The sequence below is a fragment of the Anas platyrhynchos genome, chromosome 5, assembly GCF_047663525.1.
Source record: "Anas platyrhynchos isolate ZD024472 breed Pekin duck chromosome 5, IASCAAS_PekinDuck_T2T, whole genome shotgun sequence".
NCBI classification, from domain to species: domain Eukaryota; kingdom Metazoa; phylum Chordata; class Aves; order Anseriformes; family Anatidae; genus Anas; species Anas platyrhynchos.
In genome coordinates, this window is record NC_092591.1 from 53,646,789 (window position 1) to 53,665,009 (window position 18,221).

The 18,221-nt window shown below is 48.0% G+C and overlaps 2 protein-coding genes across 17 annotated transcripts in view; both read right to left on the minus strand.

Moving 5' to 3' along the window:
* Window positions 1–52: 52 nt before the first annotated feature.
* Window positions 53–11,111, minus strand: LOC101804414 (transmembrane protein 178B). The gene is made up of 4 exons (XM_027457701.3): window positions 10,494–11,111; window positions 4,175–4,288; window positions 2,837–2,974; window positions 53–1,705 (listed from the first exon to the last, which is right to left on the minus strand). The coding sequence occupies exons 1-4, from the start codon at window positions 10,876–10,878 to the stop codon at window positions 1,461–1,463; spliced, it is 882 nt and encodes a 293-aa protein (XP_027313502.1). The 5' UTR covers window positions 10,879–11,111; the 3' UTR covers window positions 53–1,460.
* A 1,903-nt stretch (window positions 11,112–13,014) lies between these two features.
* SLC39A13 (solute carrier family 39 member 13) overlaps window positions 13,015–18,221 on the minus strand; it is a 142,753-nt gene continuing 137,546 nt past the window's right edge. For all 16 annotated transcript variants that reach the window (XM_021278935.4, XM_021278932.4, XM_021278934.4 and 13 more), the window contains 4 exons: window positions 17,856–17,906; window positions 17,512–17,644; window positions 17,300–17,399; window positions 13,015–15,813 (listed from right to left, as the gene is read on the minus strand). In XM_021278935.4, coding sequence (XP_021134610.1) covers window positions 15,738–15,813; window positions 17,300–17,399; window positions 17,512–17,644; window positions 17,856–17,906 — 360 coding nt within the window. In that variant the 3' untranslated portion in view covers window positions 13,015–15,737. The remainder of the gene's footprint in view (window positions 15,814–17,299; window positions 17,400–17,511; window positions 17,645–17,855; window positions 17,907–18,221) is intronic.

Below are 18,221 nucleotides of genomic sequence, written 5' to 3' on the forward strand. Positions count from 1 at the left end.
TCTGGTGAGTCAGTCTGGTAATTAGTAGCAAAGAATTCACAATTACGTCCACTGAGCAAGTCTTTCAGTACTTTTAATGCCAGTTGAGAATTAAAACTTCCATTTAAAAATTACACTTTTCATAAATACACTGACTTTAGCATTAAGTATCTTACATGCCACTGTATTGTATTTGAAGTACAATGTAAACATCTCCAAATGCTGGCCATCTCATCTTTATCTGTGCAGTTTTTGGACACTTGGGAGAGGGGCAGGGATGTAAGGGAAGAAAGAATAGGTGAATGAAAGAAAAACGCACCCTAAAGTACTTTGGCTGATGTTCCTGAGTTAGCCCTAGTACTTGCACTGGTTCCAAGGTCCATTTTAGAGGGAGCTTGTTCCAGTGGAGCATGCATGTTCTTGTCGTGCTGTGCTCAGGGGGCATTTGACATTATAAAGGGGTGGGTGGGTGGTGAAGTGAGCAGAAGCCACGTGTTCCTGAGGCAAATACACTGCAGTTCCTTTGGACGTGAATATTGGAGGGGGCTGTACATTCTGCTATTTCAGCAGTACTGCTATTTGAGCTCGGGGAAAATTACTCATCTCCTTTCACAGAACAGGAGTTGCACCCACAAGTTATTTGGGTGGTGAAAGTTGATCCCAGCAGCTCAAACTACGACTTATTTTCAGAAATGTACCCTGGCCTCTAGCTGAATTGTTACAAGCTGCATGTTGCATACATCTCCCCATTAAGCAAGGGGACATTAGCCAAACGAGTAACCTTACCTGTGGAAGAAGCTGAGGAAAACCTTCCCCTCCTCTCCTAAAGCCAGTAAGAAATTTTCAGAGGCTTGCTGTTCATTTACAGCAGGCTCCTTTTGGAAACAGCTTTAGTGGTGAGTAAATAGCTGATACTACAGCATAGAATAGCACAGATTTCTGCTTTAGATGAATTAATACTAATGATGGGCTAATTCTTTGGCCTAAACCTCGGCTTAGATCAAGGTTCTTTTGGGAAATGATGGCCTGAGCCAACACTAGACAAGTTTGTTGCAAAAGTGTTCAAGCCAACCTCACATAGCTCCTTCCCTAATTTGGGTCTGAATTACACAGACCTGCAGCAATAGAGTTGGTGCGTAAACATCCCTTACAACTGGACAATAACAGGACCATGGAGGTACAGTTCAAAAAACAGCACAAAAGAAGACACAGCCTTGGACTTAATCCCTTGTAAACAGAAGAAAACAAAAACAAAAGAACTGTCCCCCTTTAAACCATCAATGAGCAAATCAGCAATAATTCAAACCTGGAGTTACTTGCAACGTCTGTGTCCACGACGCGTCTGTAGCAGCGTCCCACAGGCTGGTACTTCCCACCGCTATGGCACTGCTCCCACGCGCTGACGTGCCACCTCTTCCGGTGTTAACCCACGGCTCTGCCCAGGCTGCGCATCCCAGAGTCTCTCCTCGCTCCCTCCGAGGTCACACGGCCCCGTTTTCTTGTCTGGGTTTTTGTACGGATGCCCGCGAAGTGTTGAGTGACGGGGCCAGTGTGCAGAGGAACCCCGCCAGCAGGGTGAGGCCCAGGCCTCCCCAGGCACAGAACATGGACCAGCCATAGCCATGACTGATGTCCTCTGGCAGCCCATAGACGTAGCGGGGATAGCGGGATAACTCAAAATTGATCCCGGCTACGCATGTGCAGAGTGAGATGATACAACACGTACCTGTGGGAGAAAAGCAAGAGGGTTCTACAGTGCCCTCGGGTTAATTACGCTGTTTGTTGTCTTCCCCCTAGGTATTTTAAAAGTCATAAGTTTTTCAAAAAAAGGCATTACACTTTTTCTCCTGCCAGTCACTTCTTAAAAAACAGAGGAAGAATTACAAAATATGTAGCATTGTAAGATACCTTACTTCCCAAATAAGTAATATTGTCTTAGTTAAAAAAAAAAAAAGACCAAAGAACATTTTTAGCATGAGTCAGTCCAGTGCAAGTCCCTGAAGCAGAGGGATGAGTATGCAGGCAGCAGCAGTCACTGTTCGCTGTGAAAACATTGACTATAAAATCGAAGTGAAATGCTTCGGGAAAAACTGTGACACATTTCCCTCCCAGTTTAACCATCTAATCCTTTTAGGTCATCTATCCTTTTAGGTCAGCGCTCACAACTCAAAGATTAGCTGTAGCTTCAAAAAACAGATACAATTGAGGCAGGGTAGAATTTAGCACAATCACATCTACATTAATTGAGCTAATCAAGTCACACCAAGCAGCTCAATGGTAGCAGCTCTGCCTTTCAATTAAGAAAAAAAAAACATGCCTCTATTTAAAAGTTGCCAATTTATTGCTTCCATTTAAAGAGTCAGCCTTGCAGCAACTCTGTAGCTCACCGTTTTGGTGCATTTGTTGCTACTATGCCCCTTTCAAGTAAAGAAACACTGGCCTAGTTTTTGAGGGCTGACATGTAAGCATCTGTGATCAGCAGCAAGGTGCTGTACGTTGATTATTTTGTTTAAGATTCCCTAGAGAAAATGATGAGATGAGCTGCCTGACAGGAGCAGCAGGCTGCACACAGTCAGGGCAGGCAAGAGGCCTGTGCTCACAGTCCCTGTGGCTACAACACACCACTCCCCAGAGCAGGAGGTGTGTGTGCATACAGCCAGGGCCACCCACCCAGGCACACGCACACCCACGTCCTGCCTGGTGCCAGAAGTGGCAGCCCCGTGCTGTGCCCATGGCTCGCTGCACTAACGAATCACTTTGGGTTTGCTGCGGGGCTGACTTGACTTTAAGAGCACCTCCCCAGCCAACTGTGCTGACTGGTGGCGCCAGGAACAGAACACACACAAAACGCTCTCACCTCCCATCAGGAAGAGCAGCCCAGCCACGTACTGCATCAGCTCCTGCTGTTTGCAGCAGCCCAGCACGCCAATGATCCACCCAAACAGGATGATGGAGACGGCCATGCCGATGAAGCCAGCTGTCATCCTCCGCAGATCTGAGGAGAGAAAGCAGAAAAGGCAGAAAGAAGAAATGAAGATGACGTCACCCAGACACGACAGCAGGGAGAAGAGTCTGGACAGATTTAAACTTGCTGTTGCTAAAGCTTGTACTTACACCCATGTGCTCCTCCTCCTGTAGCTTCCTTGTGAAAGTTTCAGTGCTACGTGCGAATTACCTACAGGCACCCAGCCAGCTGGCCTCCCTTCTGCTGGGCACTACAACTAGGAGCTCTCTTTCGCTGACCAAGAGCAATGCCGGCCAAACGCTCCTCAGCATTGGCCAGAAGGGGCACGTTATGAGTTCTGCAATGGTTTGTAAATGTCAGTACCACAAAGGCTTGTGTGTGTGCATTTCTTTGTGAGTGTTGAAAACAGAAACCAAAGGAGGAAGGGGACGCTGAAGAGAAGCAAAGCACAGGAAGGCAGGCGCCGTGAGGTGAAGACAGGAATAGTGGGAAGACAAGCAGACAGAAGATCAATACAGCACGAAGGTAACAACTACAGTAACAAACTCCAAAAATAAATCGCTTAGACAACCATGATATGAACAGCACCTCATCATCCACAACACAAGCAGTGGTCCTGCCTCCTCAGGGTTCAGGCTGTAGCTGAATTTCCTCAGCACTGTGGCTCACGTGACTGTGGCTATGAAGCATTTTGTGAGGCAATGGGACCAAACAAGTACAGGGAGAAGCAGGAGCAGAAGTGCCCGATTAAATCATTGTCAGCAACAGGCTACAGGTCAGTCAGCTGCGTGGGAAGGACTGAGGCACGAGGCAGCTTGTGGGCTGGGAGCCAGCGACAGGACAAACGGAGATGTTCCCTAAAAGAGCTGGTTGCCAGGGAGCTGCACCAGGTCGCTAGTGTGCACACAAGAAAATGCACCAAGCTCTGCACAGACGAGATGATGACGCAGCACCTTTGCTGCAAGCCAGCTAGAAACTGCCCATCCCCAGATCCAGAATACAGTTATACCTTGCAGCACACTTTTCTGTATTCCCATTTCACTTGCATAAGCCCCTCCAAATCTTACATCCCTTTCCACTTGTACTGCCAGCTGCTTTCCCATTTCACTAACAAATAGGTATTTATACCTATTTATACCTGTGAAGGGTATCTGATTTAAAGCCCTCACTTGGCATTACATTAAAGCATCACTAATCCAAACAGTCACGTGCATCACTTGGGTTACTTACGGAGAGCGTGCCACTCGTCCTGCCGGATGGTGTTGGTGATGTTGATGGGTAAGTTGCGAGGCAGAGAGCTGGAGGTGTAGTGGTACTTCACTGCAGTACAGCGCTGAATGACTCCTGCAAGGGAACACCAGAGTGAAACACGGCAAAATCCCCATGCCTTGCACTTGCTGCTGAGTTGGCTGGCCCAGCAGAGCTCACACAAGGGAAGTCTTAGTTCGGTACCAGAGCAAATACCATCAAAAAAGAACCATTTACTTAAGGGACTCAGATTAGGAGTGGAGAGAGCCTTGCTATAAGGAAACACTGGCTAAGGGGGAACCCTGCTACCCCAGGCAGGCCGCAGGAGGAAAAATCTGAAGGTAAACAGCAATGACAGCCACCAAAAATGGATCCAGAAGACTCCTAGAGGAACTGGTACAACCTCTTTGGGATAGCTGAGGAGACAAGAACATGGCAGAATACCAGCAGGACTGGTTTGTTTCTTAAGAGTACAGATTTCAATCGCTTTCTGAAAATTTTGAATGAATGCTAAAAAGTGAATTGAAAGGGAGAGAAGTTTGAATCTAATCTAGTAGTCATTTGCTCTTTGCTTTATTTTTGATGGACAATAGTACCCCTGCAGGCTTGTTTCCACCGTAGCTTAAAGTAAAGTGTATCCCTGATGCAAACGTGAACCTACCATACATGCTCTTCTCAAAGGGAATTTTTAGTTTTAGAAAACAGGGAGAAGGGGAACTAAACGTGGATAGAGGGAGGGAGAGACCAGTCAGAAAGGTAACAGAGATAAATAGCACAAAAAGTTCCCCTTAAACAATGGCCACAGGTCATTACTGGCACTTGAATGCTGGGGCAGAAGAACCACTCAAAAACAATCAGCTGGCCAGTGAGCTAATTAAGCTGGTGAACAATCACTAGCAGAGAGCTGCAGACTCAGTGACCAGCTTTGCAAAAGATGAAAGAAAACCCAGGAGAAGAAATGAGCTTTGAGCTGCTCCTGTAGCAGTGGGAAGCCTTATTTTGTTCTCTAACAGCACTCCCTGGGCCAGCGCTGAGCGGTTCCTGCAAGGAGGAAGCCCACACTTCACAAGGCCGGGATGAGTACACACAAAACCCAGCCAACTCCAGCAACCACGCCAGGGAGGGGAAGGTGATCTGAAGTTCCTCACGTTAATAAAACAGTGACATTTCTTACTGTAGTGGAACAAGCAGACATGCAAAGCGCGTGCCCCAAAGAGAAAAGCCCAACACTAGATTTCCACACAAAGCAGCAAAGCACTGCAAGCGGGCTCCTGTCCTCCGGTGCGCTCCCTACTGCCTCCCGAGCCACAGGGAAGCTGCCCGACCTGCCCCATGTGCCTCTCCCTGCTGAGCAGGGTTCCCGCCTGGCGGCTGTTTTGGAATGGGTCTGTAGGGCTGCCTGAGAACATCTTTGCTCCGCATTGCTACAACAGTTTACATATGGAATAAAGTAAAACCTCCACCTTCTTATACAAATCCGGTTGCTCAGACATTCTCAAATAGCAGTTCATTCTGCTTCTGGTTTAAAAAAACTTTCCTCCTCCTAATCCGTTCTTCTCCAGAATTCAAAGTGCTGACTTTATGTAGGCAGCACATAAGCCTGTATTAAAACAGCATGGTTGCAAAGTGAAGAAGCTCAGGAGATGGAGAATTCCAGGGCTTATGGTGCCCACTAAGCTCAGCTCTGACCCCTAATCCACAGACCTGGTGACAGCCTCTGATAACGACACCATAAGCCAGTCTTCCTCTAAGATCCTGAATGTGGGATGGACCTGCTCTGGTGTGAGCCGCAAGCAAAACACGGGTGGCCGCTCACTGTAGGTCCCTTTTCCATGTGATAAAAAAAAAAGCTGAAATACGTAGGCAAGAGTCAGAGGATCAGGTAAGTGGTGAGGGTGATCTCACAGCTGAACATGACCCACTTTCTCCCACAAAATTATTGCATGCACCAAGGCAAGCCTCAGTAGCCAGGTTTTGCAACTTCAGTGGCAAGTTCACGTGTCCAGTCTGGTCAGGTCTAAATCTGATTAGCAGAGACACCACGCACTCAAATACACACAGGCACTTCACGGGGCTGCATTTAGCAGTGTAACACCTTGTTCTCTAAGTGCTCACGAAAAAAAAAGAAAACCACAAAGTAACTACAAAATCAAATGCATTCCAAAGGTACCCTAATTAGTCCTTTGTCTTAAGTCCTTACACAGCTGAAATCATAGGCTATAAAACAGGGAGAGCATCCCGTCCTCCATTTCAGAAACCTGCCAGCAAAGTCATTTTGCTTTTGTTTGTAACAGACTCAGAAAAGCAGCACAGAAAAGCCTGCCAAAATTAAAAAGTTTGCCTTCAGGCAAAGGTTTGAATAGAACAGAGTAGCGTGGTGAACAAGGAGGACAAAAATTAAGGGAGCACTGTTGGTTTTGGCACACAAATAATTTGAGAATGCAGGACAGAAGGGGACACGCGCTTGAGAGATTCGATTATCATACGGTCTATGTACAAGTAAAAGGTTACACGGGCAGCCTGATCCTAGCAGTTCTTAGGAGCATTAAAAGAACGTTATGGAACTTGCACTGCATGTGCAATTTTCTTGATTAAAAAATAAACATGAGAAGCAGCAAAGTGCATCTGGCAGTGTCACATTGACACGTTCATGACCAACCCACATGACTGTAGCCTCCCACTCTGACGCTGTTTCTCACACCTTGCCCTCACATCCTTTTCCCTCAGGGCTGCAGCTGCAGACAGGTTTCCCTCCTCTGACCTCTCACTGCCCTTGGGGCACCACACGCCTGTGTCCCTGGATGCATTCTTTTTCCCCAGCTGAGCACTGAGGCTGGGCAAGACCAGAGGATGCTGGCTATGAAGAATTTACGGACCCCAGGTACCCAGGCAGAGCACAGGCCCCTTGTCCCTTGGCTGCCAGACACCTGGAAAGGGAGATCTGGGCCCACTGTAGCATATTCAGTTTGTAGTCCTGGGCTCTGCGCACCCTTTTTTTTTTTCTCGGTTTAGTCTCCAGCTCTCTCTGCCTTTGAAATGTGCGTGCCAGTGCTACGAGGAGGAGATGGAAGGCCCTCTCCTCACCACGGGTGAGGCCAGGGGCACCTACCGCTGAGCTCCCAGCGCCAGCTCTGGCCCTCCCCTGTCTCTTGCCCCAGCACCAAGTGGCTTCTGCAGCCCCCTGGCCTATTCCGGCTATTTTTCCCCATGACTGCAGAGAACCTCACAGCTCTGGGTTCACTTTGCCCACACCGCTGCCCAAAGCCCTCTAGATCTGGTAAATCAAATTTCTTTTTAAAAAATACAGCTCTTAACAACCATAGTTACTAACAGATCGTACTTACCAATGGCCACGACTACACAGCTTGACTTTACTAAATATCCCGCTCCAACATGAGCTCTGTGGAGCTCACAGCCACTCCTGTAACTCTTCCATTTTCTCACCAGCTGGAAAGCACTGGGAATACAGACACTGGGACAGAGCAGTTTTCTTTTAAGGGCCTCCCTCCTGCCACAAACTGCAGCGTTCCCCTGCTTAAGCATCTGGTGGTTCTCATCTTCACAGCTACGTCATGATACTAACAAGTCATTTTTACCCAGCACATGTAAGAACCACCAATCCCATCTCTCAGTCTTTTCAGACCAAGCTTGAAAAGCAATAAAAAGAACAGTTTATGAACAGTGATGAACATTTTTTGGTTTTCATTCCTTCAACTTACTCGTGTACAAATGCACATTGTTCAAAAGAACCCACCAAGTTACCCAAAGCAGCCCGTTGGAACTGATCTTTCCTAATTAATCATTTTCTACAGTCACCACTTCGCAAACACTGTTTCTCGTATTGATAGACAAGACCACTAAACAGCGTATAATGAGTCCCGGCAGGACCTCGCCACGAGTTCTCCATGCAAAATGATTTTGTTGCCGTCTCCAGTGTGGAATGCACTGAGCCCAGGCATTATTCGATGAGGCACATTGCTCAAGTTCTCATGCTCACAGAGACTCCCCCTACACACAGGGACCCTCTTAGTTCACCCACCATGTGGTTCAGTTCTTTGGCTGCTATCTCGTACTAATTGCTAATCTCCATTTTCCCCTTTTCGTCTGTCCATTTTTTTTAACCTTCTCAATGGTATTTTTAAAGTCAAACTGTCTATTTTTCCACAGATCCAAAATAGCAATGTTGCTTTTTAAGGAAACACCCACGCATTATTTCCCTCTTACATTTAAACTTTTCCCACCTCTCGGTTTTGCTCTGTTTTTTGACTCCTGCCTTTTCCTTTTAAGCGTATAAAGCAAGTATATAAATTACATATGTAAACACATCCGTCTATAGGCATCACCAGCTAAAATGCTCAAGTACTGAAGTTTCCACAGCACTTAGTTTGCATTAATAGCAATAGAAAAGGACTAGACTAGAAATCTACAGGATTATCTAAACAGAAAAGGACACTTATGGATTTAAGTAATTTAATCAGCACTCAAGAGACACCCAGAAAGAAAATAAACCTTACTCCAGAGATGCTAGAAAATGAAGAGTGGAAACCTTAATCAAAATGCCACTGGACTTGCACAAAAATTACTTACTCCTCTGTCACTAAAGCCTATAAAAATCTCTACTCTTGAGACTATCGAGAACAGAAGGAGGTATCACGCATCACCAAAGGGCTAACTGAAAACTTACTGCTAATTGAAGAGAAAGTAGGACACTCAGAGGAGCACAGTAGTGAGCTTCAGCTCACACTAGGATAAAAAGCCCATTTGCTTCTCTTTGGAAGGCATCTAGTAGCGTTCTTGAAAGAACAGCACAGCAACAGCCACACCTGGCCATCGGCTGGAAAAGGCTGCTTAATCATAGCTGTCAGAAAAAAGATAGACACAGTGAGAACACGGAGCGGCTGCTAGAAAAGCAGGTCAGGGGAGGGGATAAGACAAGAGTCATATCTATTTAAAGACCTGACTCCACAAGAACTATTATTAATAATTTTCTCTCTATAAGATGATACCTAAATCTGTACAGCAGCAACGTAGGCAGAGAATACAAGGGAAGCAAGGTTTGCAGGGAAAGGCAATGTCCTCTATTAGAACAGCTGAAGGAAAAAAATTAAGTAGAAGGAAAACCTTTTGTATTTGGAATCTCTCCAGTTTAACACATTAGGCCCTAAGGAAGATCACTGACCACTCTGTAACACCCTCACACATGCAGAACGTAGACTCTGGCCTCTACACCCGACAGCAGTAGTGTTGGCAAAATCCCTCAAAACCATAAGTATTGAGGGCCAAAGTAGTATTCCCATCCCTTCCCCCACCCTTTGCTAATCTCAGTAGAAGCTGAAAGCGTTTGGTTTGCTGTGAAGCAGAAAAACAGATAAACATTTTACATCATAGGGACAATTAATAGAATGAAATTAATGAACTGCCTTTTAGCGAAATGAGATCAACGTGGAAATAAAAATGAAAATGCATAAAATGGATGCTAGGAGATTAAATAGAGGAAGAAGGTAATAGCATAGCACTGGAGTTTCTAAAAGTAAGAGTCACTGCTGTGCGTTGGAAAGAACGGACAATGAGCTGAGCCTCGCAGTGCCAGTCTATCCATCCTCCGCTGTGCGGGATTGGCGTCACAGTTGGAAGCCACACTGAAGAACTGCTCCTGCTTTCTTAAGATAGCATTTCCATTTTGTGCCTCAATGGAAGCACTTCTCCCCACTCCTACTCTCCCTGTGCCAGTATGTACCTTCTGGAACACGAAGTCCTGCTATTTATCATTAATCATGCACACCATTTTTTCCCCTAAGCTTGTTTTCTATGACATTTATTTTGACTTGGTGGGTCAGCCCGCTACATTATTTGTGCTACCCAGCCCAGGAATTTTATCCACACTCCACAAACTGCTGGGCTTTGCACTGCACCACGACGGCATCACATTCACAGCTTGCTCTCCTGTCACACCTGGAGCCCTGTGTGACCCAGCCGGACACACACCAGTCACTGTGAAGGTCTGGCCATCCCCTGCAGCAGTGCGAAGCCCCCCAGGCTACAAGAGGCACAACAGGTCCCCATCTCCCTGCCACGCACCCACAGAGCTGCACACAGCCCCGCACGTTTCTCTGCGCCCAGCAGCGCGGTGCCGGGGCCACAACGCCCAGCAGCACCCTGCCCAGGCACCAAGCCACGGGTCCCACCCGGCGCTGCGGCACCCGAGCTGTGGAAACGGGGCCCCGGGAGCGGCTCGGGGCCACGCCGGGGCCCTCAGCACCACGGACAGCAGCGGGCCCGGGGCCGCGCCCGCTCCCCTCACCTTTCCGGATGAGCTCCTCGCTGTCCGGCTCGTAGCCCGCGCGGTGGCAGCGCCTCCAGAGCCCCGAGACGGTGGAGTTGAAGCGGCGGCCGCAGTGCGAGTCCAGCGCGGCGGCGGCGGCTGCAGCGGCCGGGGCGGGGGCCGGGGGCCGGCCGGGCAGCAGGGCCCGCGGGGGCCGTGCGCGGAGCGGCAGGTGCGAGCTGGGCGCCGACATGGAGCCGGGCGGGTCGCTGCGCTTGTGGCCGAAGCCGCGGCAGCGCTCGCGGTGCCGCCGCGCGTCCGTCTCGTACCAGGAGTCGGTGCCGATGGCCACGGCCAGCAGCGCCAGGGCGGCGGCGGCCAGCAGCAGCCCGCAGCCGCTCAGCGCCTGAGCCGCGGCCGCCATCTTACCGCGCCGCGGGCGGCGGGGGCGGGCGCTTCCCTGCGGGCCGCCCGGGGGCCTCCGCCCGCCGCGACGCCCCCGGAAGGGAAACGGGGCCGGCGGAGCCCGCTCCGCGCCGCCGGGACGGGCTCGGCTCCCGGGGCGGCCCCCAGCGCCCCCCCGGCCCGGCCCGGCCCGGCCCGAGAGGCCGCTCCCCTCACGGGGCCCTGAGGGCGCCGCTCGCCTCACGAGGCGCGGGGCTGCGCGCGCGGGGTAACGGTCGCGGGCTCGGCAACGGCCGCCAGGTGAGGGGAGGGGGCGGGGCGGGGCGGGGCGGGGCCGCTCCTCGCCTCAGGGCGGCCGCCACACGGCCCCCAGCCCCCCGGGCACGGCGGGGGGTTCCTAGGGTCCTGTCTGCTTTCCCCCTTTATTGGAAAATAAGCTGGAAGCGTCGCTCTGTGGTACACGAGGAGAAGCAGCGAAAGCCAAGCCCTGGGTTAAATGCAGCAGGGCCAAGGGCACCGCATCCCCTTGGGTCCTGCCCGCTGTGAGGGGCTCGTTCCTCCAGCTGCAGCACTGTTCCCACAGCCAGATTTTAGGGCATCACCTTTTCGAAGCTGGCTTCCAGCTACAGCAAGTCAAAATTAAAACAACGTCTCCTTTTCTGACACCCTTGACCTTGATATAAATACCTTAAATTGCCTGCCTGCAGCAACTGCCCACCTGTAGGAGATTTTGGTCCTGACCCTCCCAGCTGTGCTCAGCGCACCCAAACTGCCCCCCACAGCCCGGCTCCCAGGGGCCCTGCTGAGGGCAGGCGCTGCTTTTCTCCCCAGAGAACCATGCCTGGTGGGAACACGCAGCAGCCATGCATAAAGCTTGCTTTTGCCACATTTCAGCACGCTTCTCTCTTCAGCAGCGCGGACTGGACAGATGGGATTACCAGCCACGCAGCTGCACAGTCATGCCTTGAAGGCAGGCAAATTGAAAGGAACTGACAGGGCTGCTGCTGAAGGAATTTTCTTACACATACCAGCTAAATTACAAGTCTTCCACATCAAGAGTGAAAAATAATTTTCAAACAATTGGTGCTCTACATAACACAAGATCCTGCAATTATGACAGCTTCCTTGTGGAAAGACTAGAATATTCATGTCTCCTAGATCTGCCATCCTATTACAGCCCCCTGCTCTCCACATCAGTTCCTCAGGCTACAGCTTCAGAAGGCTGGCTCTGGCAAGAGCATCACCCTTAAACAGTTCCAGGTGTTGTTCCCCTCTGCCTTACAGCAATCATGCAAGAGCCACTGAACGACGCAGCTGACTCACATTACTTTCAAGAAAAAAGGGTTGGGGGAGGGAAGCTCAGAGCACAGCCCCACAGACAACCAAAGAGGGCAGCATGGTGAAGCTGGGGACAGAAATAACAAAAGCTACATTGCTGCCAAAGCCCCTGTACCACCATCAAATCATGCCCTTGATCACCTACCTACCTGTCTACATTCTTCCAGCTCTAGGGTTATCTTTTTCCTTCTTCTTAAAGAAGTCTTCTGTAAGAACCAAGAGTCATTTCCTACTATTCAGCATTTATAGCCTGAAAATCTTTCAGCTGAAGAGTGGGATAAGACCTGCTTTGAACCCATGTGTTTGAAGGGTAAAGAAAATCCCTTTACTCCCTTCTGGGCTCCTCCTATACATGACATTTGATGCCTTTGTCCCATATGTCAGGTAACCAGCTTAGCCCTAAGTGCTGAGGAGCATAACTACCAGACAGGCTCTGAGTTTTTACATGAAAAAAATATCACTAATCACAAAGTATGTTTGCCAAACTCCGAGTAGTAGTCAGTTACTATGCAAGTTCTCTGCTCAACTAGGAATAACTCACCTGGCGATACTTTTCAGGGAATGCAGGCTGGCAACCAAGAATTTTGATCAGAACACAGCGTTCCTGGCCCAGGGTGTCATGGCAGCAGGTACAGCAAACTGGGTTAGAAACTTTTCTTACAATTGTGAAAGTCAGACGAGTAAAGAACAGGGTCAGGCTCCAGAATTCTCTAAACTAACCCAGAGACATTGTTCTGTAGTTCACTGAAATTTGAATGTGTAATTTTAGTTAAATGAAAAGTAGCAATTTCAACAACAACAATAAAAAACGCAAACCCACAATGAAAAACCATTTATTTCATCTCTATTGTCTCCATACAGAGCAGACCAATACAGATGAAGTGGGAAAATGCATAAGAGTAGCTGAAAAAATAGAGCTTAGAAAATACTAGTCTCTCTGCATTTCCAAAAGTGACAAATGTGGTGGAGTGATGCTCCATTTCCTCCCAATGCTCTGCATCCTCAGCCCCAGGGCTGACGTTGCATGTAGTGGAAAGCCAGCCCCTCCTGTAAGCCCCGTGGATACCTTCTACAGGGTATCTTCCCAAGAACCACAACTCTCTCGGCCTGTGGTATCAGCCAAGAAAAACAACTGAGAAATTCTTTCTTCAGTGTCATCCACTTCACATTCCTGAACGCTGAGCACAAAATCCTGACTGTAGTTTAGCCTTGGCAAGAGTCAGTGCTGATGCAACAATACCAACTCATGGGCACTCACCTCGCAATGCTTCAACTTAAATACCAGCCTCATTTTGAGAAAGACATCTTGGGAAATGGCAGGCACCTCTTTCTCTACAAACTCATCCTCCAAAGCCCTACTACAGGGTCCAGCTAGCTCTAGTCCCCAGGGAGGGGGGAGAACAACAAAGTCAGAGCTAGGGAGGTTAATATATTCCCCTAGTCCCTGCGGGCTAATCAAATTAATCTTCCAGCACAGCGGATGCTACATTCAGACTTTCTGACAACTGAATGACAGAGGGAGAAGCTGACAAAGGAAAGCAACTTTGTTTTCCAAAACACTCCCCCTCCCCTAAGAAAAAAAAAAAAGCACTAAGCCTCCCTCACTGTGAAACTACTTACTGTGTGAGCCTGGGGTAAGGAAAGACGAAAAAAATTTAGACAGCAGTTCCTGGGCAGAGAAAGCTGCAAGCATGAGCTCTCCAGCTCTCCCTGAAAAGTAGGACAGGAGCTGTCATAAGAAAAGAACTGTCTACAGTTCAAGAATCTCTTAGGAAAGTAAATGCCTCTGCTGCGGGCAGCATACCTGCATCATTGCTCCGACCCAAATTACCCCCTCTAGGGACAAGCCCTCTTGATAAGGCTTTGTGCAGGCTGGAGAGCTGTGCTCATTTAGAAAAGCTGTTTAAAAACAAAACTGAATTGGTGCAATTCACATTGTGGCACCTGTTTTGTATCCAATGATTCTGCTAGTTCAATTAGACCAGCTTTTAAACAGATTTAAGCAAAGCGAGGATAAGCTTTGCAGAATGGATGATCTAGCAACTGACCATGTCTCTGTGGCACTAAAACATCCCTGTGGGATGAGGGCCTGGTCAGCCCTGTCTGCTTTGCCTGTCTGGGCAAAGTGCTAGAAACGTCATTCATTTTTATTGGTCTAAAATTGCCAAAAATGTTACCCCAAATATCATACAACAGAAAACTCTTTAAGCATGCTTAACACCACCCTTTCCTCTCCTTACTAAGCACACAACTTTTCCAGACCCATTTTTTAAAATCTTTTAACCAACAGTCTTACCTTTCCCATTTCACCCTCCCTCCAGTATTCCCTGCTGCTTTGCCCCTTCCCTTAAGGAATTCCAGTAGTATTGCTTATCCATTCATCCCCAACAGACTACCTCCACCATGAGGTAAGGCGGCCAGAAATAAGCTACCATCTCTAGCTTTGGTTATAGCACACCCTTAAACATGCTACGTTGATCAGAGGAAAAGCTAACGGGGTTATATGCTGCTGACCAGGCTGTACTGAATGGTGTCCAACCACTGCCCAAACTGACCTGAGCCATGATAGTCCAGGACTGCTGTAAGGTGCCAGGCAGGGCTGACATGCTAATCCTTCCTTCTCAAGAGGGCTTGGAAACTTGTGGGTGAATTTGGTCTCAAGAGCAGACTTGGCCATGTTCAGCTGGCAGTTATGAGGAGAGGAAGGTCATAAATAGCAGCTACGTGGCTTTCCTTTCACGTGTAGATGAGCTGATAAGTCTGGCAATAGAAGAATCATTTACTGACCATTTTTCAGAAACAAAATAGAAATAATTAGGCTGTGCTGGCTGTTGGAGTGGTAAGCGCTGAGGCAAGTGATCTCCAAGCTGAGCCATTTAATTGTAGTGACCTATCCAAAAGTGCCCCAAGTTCTTGGTTCAATTTCAACATAAGTAAATACTAAACAGACCAAAGAAGCAAACTGCCAAGGCTAATACTACCTTTAGGAACAAGTGATGTCAATTAAAAGCCAGAGGTAAGTTGGAAAGGAGCCTTTCCCCTCTATCTACAATGCAGGTTTTCATAGCACCGTAACTCCTCGTGGATAGGGAGTTCTGGCTAAAGCTGTTGCTTTACTGTTGCTTTGCCATCCCTGTTCTGTCTCCAGCCCTCAGAGTGGTAGAAAAGTTCTTCATCGGCTACAGGGATCGCCTCTGTTGTGTTCACACGAGAGCCTGGGAGGTACAGTTCCATCAGAATGAACCAAATAAAACGTTGTCCATTCTCGGTGGAGCAGTTGTTCAGTTCATTTCTGCTCACTGTATCTTTTGCTCCATAAAAAAATAAAAGCCCTGATGTGTGGGATTTTAGCAGAACAGGGAAAGGAGAGCCAGGGAACGAAGTCCTGCACACCCAGACCTCTTTCTCACCTGCTTCTCACACTAGCAGCCAGATCTGCACGCACACACATAGGAAATAACATTAGTGTTCCTTATTGCTTTGTAACAGCTCAGAGTCACTGCGGTGGCTCTGGGAGGCATCATGAAGTCAGCGCAGAGGTCAGTCAGTTGTGAATGAGAGTAGCACCATGACTGTAATGCCTGTACACAGGAGCAGAACTTGCTGCAGGGAGTTCCTGGGAAAGAAACAGCAAAATTAGGAGGGGTGTAGACCAATGCCAACAGGCAGCCATGTACAAGCTCGTGACTGTTTTTTTCTTTGCCCTTCCAAATCTATCACGAGGAAAACACAGCAGTTGTATGACACCATTACACAGCTGAGAAGACTCGTTCCCAGCACCCCAAACAAAGATGCTGTCTATAAACTGACATGCATTTGTTCCACTCAGCTGCAAGGCTCAACTTAAGGTTTCAAAACCAATTTACGCTGATTCAGCTGTGCAATTACCCAACTGCATATTCCTGCCCTTTTACTCACAAGAGAACCAACACTTCAGTAGCATGTTCAAAGATTGATTAGGAACCTCATTCAACTAATAAACAGCCACAATTTAATAAAAAGCTGATTAATTTTGATTAATTTTACCACTCTTAATCAAGCGTAAATCTAAGACGGTGCTACAAGTGACTACATACGTGCTACCTCTGTATACTCTGCGAACAGCTGGGCCAGCACAAGAGATTATCAACCCAAAAGCAAGCTCCCAGCTGGTCATTACCATTTTCCTACCAAATGTTCCTGCCTCCTCAGATGTAACTGTGGAGCTAGTTTTTGTTTTTTTTTGATCACTTCCTGATTTGTTTCAGCGAAAATGAACTAGGTGAGTGGAAGTCTCTCATTTAAACTACAGAAGTTAACCTGTCAATACAATTGAAATATGTGGGAACATTCAGGGGCAGCTCTGCCAGCAGATCTTAGAGGACACCTTTACTGTGACACAGCTCGATCTGGACCTGCCAAAACCTCAGTCAGGCTCCATGAAACTAGAATAATACAAACAGGGGAAGGCTATATATATGTACACCAGAATATAGCTATCTGTGTAGAGAAGGGATGATTGACTGAGGTGGGATACAGCGAAACTACGGAATGCAGAGTGAGGGAAAGAAACTTATTTTCTACTCGCACAGCAACACAGTGACATCTAAACAAAATTATTAAGCAAGAGGCTAGAAAATAAATAATATAAAGCATCATTTCGTGCAGTGCAGTCAAGCTATGGGAGATTGCAGGAAGCCAAGAGTAATGGATAGGGTCAAAAAGAGATGAGAAAAGGATGTGAAAGATATGTTCATGTGTGGTTATCACACACTAAGCCTGTATGGGGCCCTCGTTCAGACAGTCCCTAAGCCACTAGGTACAAGAGCTGAGAAGACAGACTGTGGAAAGGGTCACCTTACTGGACATGTTTCTGAGCAACCTGCTCTAGCTGCTTGGGCTTCATACTGCACTAGCACTATCTTAGAGACTGACCCAGTTGAAGGTTTTCACGTTTTATAGGGTCTCTGTGGTCCCATAAACTCAATAGCTAGCACAGCAGCCTTGTTAATGGGATTTGGAAAGCTAGCATTCATGTGCCCCCAGAACAGGCGTGGGGAACTGTCACAGCCCTGCTCCCAGGCAGTAAGAAGGGCAGCAGCACAACAGGAGGGAGCACTTACCACGGGTTCTTTTCCTCTAGGAGATCAGGCACAACATTTACCAAGGCAATATACAGAAATCCTCCGGAAGTGAAAGGGAGGATCCAAGCTACTGTTTCCCCTGCAGAAGCACAGAAAGCTTTCATTACTCCTGACACGAATCCATGGGAGAGAAGACAAACACATGGGGACCATGCTCCTCACATTCCTACTGAAGTCCCAGGGAGCCTCACCTGCTCCTTTTGGTGACTGAGCGCATATTGCAAAGCAGGCTCCTAGAATCCCCCCGAGAGCTGTGGATAGCTGCATCTTGGCTGCGCTCCAGCGGTCAAACCCAGCCCGAAGTAGGATTGCAAAGTCCCCAACCTACGAAAATCAAGAGCCAACAGTTAACGAACATTCTCAGTCAGAGGTCACCCTTAACAGAACAATTGCTTCAGGACTGTTTTTAACTTTCCACATTTCCAGTCTCCTAGAGAGCTTTCAAAGGGACAAGAAAACATAACTGGACTCAGCTCTTCTCATTCACACAATAAAGCACCCTTGAACCCCCCCACAAGATACAAAGTCCTCTCACCTCGTGTGGGATTTCGTGCAGGAGAATGGCCATTGTGGTTAAAAACCCAACCTACAGCAGAGGAAAGAAGGTGGTTAAGAAACAGTCCCCTAGATCTGAGAACGAGACTTGCAGGATTACATCACGGCCCCTTTCTCCATGTTAAGGTTCTCACTAAAAGTACAGATGAGCTAACCCTTCCCAAAATGCCAGGAGCTGGGGCAAACTGAGGTGTCAGGTTTGAAGAAGCTTGTAATCCTGTCCTGACCCTCTGATTCCTTTTTAATATAGACTACATTTTATCAGAAACTTCCAGAAAATAGGAACAAATTCCTCTTATCTTTGGTGGTTTTTTTTTGTTTGTTTGTTTGTTTTGTTTTGCTTTGG